This window comes from Eptesicus fuscus, chromosome 20 (genome assembly GCF_027574615.1).
Source record: "Eptesicus fuscus isolate TK198812 chromosome 20, DD_ASM_mEF_20220401, whole genome shotgun sequence".
Taxonomy (NCBI): Eukaryota; Metazoa; Chordata; class Mammalia; order Chiroptera; family Vespertilionidae; genus Eptesicus; species Eptesicus fuscus.
Window position 1 is genome coordinate 27,638,913 of NC_072492.1, and position 8,029 is coordinate 27,646,941.

Below are 8,029 nucleotides of genomic sequence, written 5' to 3' on the forward strand. Positions count from 1 at the left end.
TTAGGGTAAGGGCACTAGTCTCCTTTAAGGCTGATGAAAGGTAGAATATATGAGTCCTTCCTGCAAATTAGCAGGAAAACCTCGATATAACAGACTAATTTGAGCAAGGGTATGTCATTTAAAGCCAAAAGTGAATTAAATAGTAAAGTAGGTTTTCCAAAACCATATGTTAAAATAACATTTTGTTATTAATTCACTGTTATTTTAAACAAATTTTAGAATGACTTTTTAGATTACCTGTTTTTACTTACATAGTCTCATTTGTGTAATTAAAATTATATATGAAAAGTTTAATTTCACAGAAAAATTTTCTGTATGTATTTCTGTAATGTTAAATTTATACTGAACAGGCCTAGTAAATGCATGCGTTCACTAGTCACAGAGTCAACAAATGCACACGGCTGGGGCTTAGCACACCTCAGAACCAACCGTGCCCGCACACGTTAGAACTGCTGCAGAAAGTCGTGCAGTGTAATTACTTCCTAATCATTTCCCAATCATATTTTTACAAGGAGTGACTCTTGGATTTAAATATGTAGACTATAGTTGTAGATATATAATATTTACTTACATAAATATTACTACAGTGTTTTTTCTAACATATGACCTATTTGCTAAAATTTGTTTAAAATAATAGTGAATTAACAAAAAAATAACCTGTTAATTTAATTATAAGCAAACTTTGCTTAGAAGCATTTTAAAATTAACAGGTTATTTTTCACATATGACATATGGACCAAAATTTTGTCTGTCAAATCCAAAGTCCAAATATAGGTCCCCAAAATCGAGGACTTACTGTACTAGTTTTCAGTCCCCTTACTCTCTCTATTCCCTTTATTTAAACTCATAGAATTTTAACTGGGAGAGACCTTATATAGTAGTTTGTCTTTTTCTTTAATAAAAAGGAAATGGAGAGGGGGAAAGGGAAAATAACTTGCCCATTGTTGGGGACTTTTCCATTGATTATATTGCACTTGGGCTGTGAGCTACATTTTATGTCACCTCAGTACACACATGCCAGACATACGCACTCCGATTTTTTTCTATTCTGTTTGTATTAAAAAACTAAGACTTTGTATTTCAGTGTCTGTTATGACCTTTAAACTGATTTCAGCACTCCCTCATCAGTGGCAGTCAGCAAGCTACATAACTTTGCCTAGTTGGGGTCAGATCTTTAGTTCGTGTGATTTAACTTATAGGTTAAAGCAACTAGGAAAATAAAAACACCTCCTCACCCAGCCCCAGCAAATGATGCATATGAGACTACGTCTAAAACAGATGTAAAATTCTTCTGGAGAGTGTAAACTGCTTCTGCCCAGTGTGGTTGTGCTTTTTTATTTTTATTTTTTCACTGCATGAGGGCACTTGTGCAAGGGCCAAGAAGGTGAGTGGAGCTGAAATCATGCCTATAGCCCATGCCAACCTGTAAGGGTCACTGAATGAGGAACACATGAGGCCAAAAGGGGTAAAGAACTATAAATGTACTAGAGGCCTGGTGCACAAAATTCGTGTACTCGGGGGTCCCCTCAGCCTGGCCTGCACCTTCTCGCAGTCTGGGAACCCTCAGGGGATGTCCTACTGATGGCTTAGGCCCACTCTTCAGCAGTTGGACATCCTTAGCACTGCCGCGGGATGGGAAGAGGCTCCCACCACTGCCACTGCACTCGCCAGCTGTGAGCCGGCTCAGGGCTTCTGGCTGAGTGGCGCTTCCCCTGTGGGAGTGCACTGACCACTAGGGGGCAGCTCCTGCATGGAGCATCTGCCCCCTGGTGGTCAGTGCACATCATAGCAACCAGTCGTTCCACCCATCAGTCGATTTGCATATTAGCCTTTAATATATAGGATTGTTACATCTGCTAGCAGAAGGGCTGAGACCAAAATGGCATCAACAGGGCAGAGTAGAGGATGCAGGATATTCATGTCTCTTGTAAAGGTCAGTCAGAGTAACCGGTTGGATCAGGTGTAGGTGGTCCACTGGGAACTGGGTAAGGCAGTTTATTGGAAACCAAAGGCTGTTAATCATGAGACCTACATTGAGAAACTGGTTGGTGAACAGGAAAATGGCTGGGAGGAGCAAGAGCCCCAAGCAGGGCATAATGGAGTGCAAGAATGTGTCTTAACAGTCCAGCCTCTTCTCCCCCCCCCCCCCCATAAGCTGGGATTCCTATAAGCTGGGGTTCCTGCAAGATGGGGTTGATGAAGGATGCTGATCTCATTCTTCTGTAGCTGCTTCATGCTCAGGTGGGGTGTAGAGATGTCCCTATTTAGTCGGTGATAGAGGGAGGAGATAATATCTAGTGTAGGTCTGGAATAGCATCATTTCCCCTATGGATCTGATTGCCTGAATATGATTTTGGAGGAAGGAGGGAAGGGCTCTTAGGATGCCCAGGCCAAAGATGAGTGCCAAGAAAAACATTAAGAGGGGTCCGCCTAGAAGTAAAAGCCAGGAGGTCCAGTTAAGATTTTGTAGCCAGGAATCCCAAGATTCTGAAAGTTGTCGTCAGACTTTTGAGGCCCTATCAACTAGTGTTTTGGCCCCATTTCTTACTATGCCAGACTGATTGGTGTAAAAGCAGCATTTTTTTTCTAGGTCTAGGCATAGCCCCCTTTTCTCAGCTGTGAGGTCAGGTCCTCTGATTTTGCTGCCAGAGAATCTATCTCATTCTGTACTGAGTCAATACTTTGGGCAATTTCCTCTAAGCTATCTGCAAGGTCTTTGGATAGGCTCTGATAGTAGGAAAGGGATGTTGCCAGTCCCCCTATATCAGTGCCTAGGCCTGTAGCTATTCCTAGGCTGGCAAGGAAGGGATGGAGGGCAATACCTCCCTTGATCCGAGTGTAAGCAGTGAGAGGAACCTTGAAGTACTGATTAGTAGGGGCAATGTCTATTTCAGAGGTGAGATAGATTAGGGTGCAGGTCCCAGTCCAGTTGACTGGGAGACAGAGAAAGGTATCCTCACGACCAGCTTTTACATCCCAAGTCACTCAACATGACAGCTTCCGAGCCCTCACCAACCAGTTTCTTGGAGAAATCATGCTGCTGCAACCCCTTGTTCCAATCATGAGGAATATATATATTGTTCCAGATGACTATAATCAAAGTTCATCCCCTTACGATCTTGATATTCCCCCTTCAGCAGGAAGTAGCTATGAAAGATATGACATTCGTCCCTATTCCATAAAACAAAAAGAATGGAATATTAGATCTGATCAAATAATTGAATGGATAAACCCTCCTGGGAACTGATCTTTGCACCACTTCACAGCCAATATTCCCTTTTGCTTAGACCACATTCCACTTGCTAAGACCCATATATTTCCCTTCAGGACCTGACCAGAGAATTCTCTGCCCAGAAAAAGCCCACCTAGAGTCCTTTAAAATCTCCGACTCCCTGTCCCTGGGTGCTGGTGCCATTTTGAAAGGGCTCAGCCCATCTGGCTTTCCAGCTGTAATAACCCTAACCCTATAACCCCTTACCACTTTGGCCTCATGCGTTCCTCTCTCAGTGACCCTAACACAAGCCACATACATAGGTCTCCCAGAGGCATTGCAGGGGCATTTTAAACACACACAGAGGACTTCTGGAAGCCCAATATGCAAGGAATTGTTTGCAAAGTCCCAGGTCTAGGGTGATTTTGCTCGGGAGTATGGACCAAGGTAACCATTGAGTCCCAATGAGAGCTATACGTGTAAGAGACATGGAATCACTAATTGTCAGCATGTATTTTCTTCCAAGGGGCTCTCTTGCAAGTGTCCAGCAGAACAAATCAGCAGAATACCAGCTGCAGGTAAATTTGGGGAGGATAAAGTACTGTGATGGGACAAAGCAGGGAAAACGCAGAGTTCAGAATTCCCTCTCTGTTTTGTAGGAGGGTGGTTTCTGGAGAAGGCTGTTTCTTTTCCTGAAGAATCTGTTTGCACCTCTCCTGGCCATATTTCAGAGGAAAAGTCATGTAAAGACTCAGGATACAGCTGAGAAGGAAGCTTTCCTAAAAATGTAAATGATTGGGAACACTTAGAATTCTTATCTAAAATGAGGAAATAGTGAATAGTTTAATTGTTCCTTTCAAGAGTCAAAGCCTTGACCTTCTTTTTCTTCTTACCCCAGGGAGCAGAGTAAATCCTCCCCTTCCTCAACGAGGATTGATGCCTCAGACTCGGCTGCTGAGACAGGAGGGGAAAGTACATCGTGAAATCTCCTGAGTGAACCCCATCCTCAGGTTTATTAATAAAGCACTAATGGCTTGGTGCACGAAATTTGTGCATGGGGATAGGGGGGCGGGGTGTCCCTCAGCCCATCCTGCACCCTCTCCAATCTGGGACACCTCAGGGAATCTTGGAAATCCCCCTCACAACCTGGGACCGCTGTCTCTTAACTGCTTGCCTGCCTGCCACCCTGATTGCCTCCTAACTGCTCCCCTGCTGTCCTGATTGATGTCTAATAGCTGCCCTGCCAGTACAATGACTCCCACCTGCCCTCCCCTGCTGGCCCGATCGTCCCAGCTGCCCTCCCCAGCTGGTCTGATCCCACAGCGTGCCCACCCCTGCCTTGACCTGCCTCCTCCACTGGTACCCACCTCCTGCACGTGAGGTGGCAGAGATGCTGGGACCAGCCTCCTCAAAGCCTTGCAGAGCTGCAGGACCCCCAGGCCTCACTGCGCAGAGCGACCGCAAGGCACTGCTTCCACTGTGTATGCAGCCATCTAGTGGCGGCCATCCTGTGGTGGCCATCTTGTGGTGGCCATCTTGTGGCAATGTCATGCTCAAGGGCGGGAGGTCCACCTAGGATTTTATTAGTATAGTTAGTTAATAAAGCAGGTATTTGAAATGCATCATTTCATAGCTAACTAGCCATGAGGTAAGGAATTCAAGTGTAAATAGCCAAGTATTTATATGCAAATAACAAGGGCCTTGGCAAGAAAAGCAGGGCTGAAGCTGGAACCCCTGGGGAAGCCAATACTTCCTCAAGCAGCAGTGTGGTCCAACCAGGGTGAAGAGGTCTTCTCTCCCTTGATTCCCCAATACACTCAGTCCTGAGAACTGGAAGACACCCCCTCTTCCAGGGGTATAGGTTATTCTGGTGCTCTGTCCCCCTGGCTCACCAGTTATTTATAACATGTTTGACCTCCTATCCATAGAGGATCATTCACTTTCACCCCTCTCAACAGGTCTTGGGGCTGTCAGAATATTTGGGTCCCTGAGCCTACTCGTGCTCCCAAGCTTTTAAGATCATGCACAAATGTGTGCCCTGTCCTGGAGTAGCAGGTTCTTCACCCTTAAAAGCTAGTGTAAAATTCACAGGTTTTGTGGGGTTTTTGTGTTTGTTTTTTAAATTAAAAAAACTCCAAGCACGGTCAATATGTCTCAGTTGGTTAGACGTCATCTCATGTGCCAGGAGGTCCATGTTTGGACTTCCAGGTCAGGCCACATGTCAGGGTAGTAGGGGAGCATCTGAACAGTGTTTCTCTCTCTTTCCCTTCCTCTCTCTGAAATCAAGAAGAATAATAAAGAATCAAGTCTTTTTAAAAGCAACAACAGAAACCCCTCTAAACTGTTGGATAACTACCAGGGAGTTGCTGGAGATATAGGGTAAAGAAAAATGTGTGAGCAGTAACTGCCCAAGACTTCCCTCCTCAGGACTGTATTTCAGGAAACGTACTGGTGGGGCCACTTCTCCATTCACTTTTCCTGCCTCAGGCTCTGTGGCCCCCACTGAGGGTCATGTGTGTGCTCCTCGGCTCCCTCCAGCTCAGCCCAGCACTAAACCTACTGTTGTAGTATAACCCCCATCTTACAAAGGACGCCTCAAAAAAGTCGAATTATGGAGTCATTTGTTAAAGCCGGGTGGCATACAAGGGAGCAAAAGCGCTCCAGACCTTGCAGCCCCGAATAGCTGCCACTTTGGCTTCTATTGGCAGAATATCACAAAGGTATCGATTACATCTTTTGGTCTGGAATGAGGAACCTGTTTCTCGAAAAGCATTTTACAGAAATGAAACTGAGCAAGTTAGTTACCTAAAGTATCTACGAATCACTGAATCAACAGAAACACATTATCTGGGACAGACCACCTGGACAATTTAGAATAATTGTGCTGTCCAGATTCTGGGATCACTGAGTCAACAGGAATGCACTATCTGTAGCTACTAAGGCAATTTAGGATAATTGAACTGTCTTGGGTCCCAGGAATGTGCTTCGATGACCAGTGAGATCACAATGAATGGGATATTCAAACTGCCATCAAGGGAGTATTCAATCATAAGTTCAGAAAATCAAAATAACTTTCTATTCTTTTAGCAAACAAATAAGTACCCAAACAGCAGTTTCTACCTGAGATGATTGCTACCATACTTCACTACCTACTTCCTTCCGTGTCCAACACAGATCCTTGGCTGCATGAGGCCAAGTGATAATGGTTCCTGCACTCCTGCGAAGAGAGGAGACTCATTAATAAATCACATTAAGTCAGTGAGACTTACTAGAAAATGCCTGAGTAAAAGAAATTCTGAGTGAACAAGATTTAATAATTGACCTAAATGACCACAGATAAATGCTGGTGGCTTAGCAATATGAGATGCAGAATGGTGCCAACCACACACAGGACAATAGCACAGCGTCTCCCAGTGGAGCAGTGGGACTGGGAAGCAGCCCAGCATGTTTTGAGGCAGGAGAGAGCAGGGGAAATACAGAATTCATATCTGTCTGTTTTCTAGGAGGGCTTTTGCTGGAGAAAGCAGCCTTTGGCTAAGGGATACATTTAGACCTCTCAATGCCACATACAAGCAAAACATGGCACAGAAGCTACATGAGAAGGACTGTCTGATGAGGATGAGATTTTCAATAAGAATGAAGGGTAAATGGGGACAATTTGGATTCTTATCTAAAATGGTTAGGTAGGGTTCTAGGCAGAGTGAAAGGGCCTCCAGTTCCTCTGTGGTTAATTAGTTTGCTGATGCTGTTCTCTCAGTGCCTGCCTGAGTTACCGCTCAAAGTTCCTTACTGAGAATGAAAACAAGTGTTTCTCTCTGTGTTGACCAATGAGCCAGCAGATATATAGTGTGTTTAAGGCACAGCCTGGGAATGGGGATCAGTGAGGTGAGGGGAATCCAGGAGGTGAGGAGAAACACATGGGATATTCCTGGAGACTCATTTCCTGTCCCCTTTCAGTAGCTCAGCAGATAGCTAGCTCAGCAGGCACCAAGGAGTAATGGAAAAATAGAGTCCCCTTCTCTGATGAGATCATTTCGTTCATCAAGCAGCTCCCATGCTGGTGGTATAGATGCTCCCAGCCTCACCATCCCTATAAGTGTGATGCATTCCATGCAGGCTCCCTCTCTACAGGAGCTCTCGCCAAGGGACACATGGTCCAACTAAGTTTAGCCTAATCTCCTTCTATGGAAATGGGGGGCTTGAGTAAATTCTGTTTTGTTCTTTGAAATTTGTTTAAAAATATATTTTAAAATGTAAGAGAATAGGGAAAGAAGAGGGAGAGAGAAACATTGATATGAGAGCAAAATATTGATTGCATACCCCCTGCTGGGGATGGAGCCTGCAACCCAGAGATGTGCCCTGACCAGGAATCAATCTGACAACCTTTGGGTGTAGGGGAGAACATACAAGTCACAGAGCCACTCTGGCCAGGGCTCTGTTATTCTGATTGGAAGTTTCCCCCCGCCCCCCCCCCCCCCCAACAACAAAACACTATATTGAACATTTGTCCTCTTTACATGCTGGGTTCAAAGAATTTTGTGCCCACAAAAATGTATAGGCTCTTAGCGTGAATGATATTACACAGAGGAAGACTTGGAGCCTGGAGTCAAGTCCCCAACCATTATAAGGGCACCATTGGTTAATATACGAGCTCAAAGGGCCTCAAGTCTGTCTCACTGAACCCCTGTATCACAGTTTATTAGGCTTCAGTTCCTCCCCATATGAACCTGTCTACAGGTTTATATGGATTTGCTTGTATATACGTAGACTCTGGAAAGATACACAAAGACTAGTGATGTTAGGTGTTTTGGGTGAAGA

General features: G+C 44.7%; 1 protein-coding gene across 1 annotated transcript in view; it reads left to right on the top strand.

Annotated features, from left to right (window-relative positions):
* The window catches only part of LOC103304468 (leucine-rich repeat-containing protein 37A3-like), a 28,885-nt gene extending 24,642 nt beyond the window's left edge, over positions 1-4,243 (top strand). Inside the window, exons 13-15 of the mRNA XM_054709405.1 lie at positions 3,738-3,789; positions 3,871-3,998; positions 4,110-4,243. Coding sequence (XP_054565380.1) covers positions 3,738-3,789; positions 3,871-3,998; positions 4,110-4,194 — 265 coding nt within the window. The 3' untranslated portion in view covers positions 4,195-4,243. The remainder of the gene's footprint in view (positions 1-3,737; positions 3,790-3,870; positions 3,999-4,109) is intronic.
* The last annotated feature ends 3,786 nt before the right edge of the window (positions 4,244-8,029 follow it).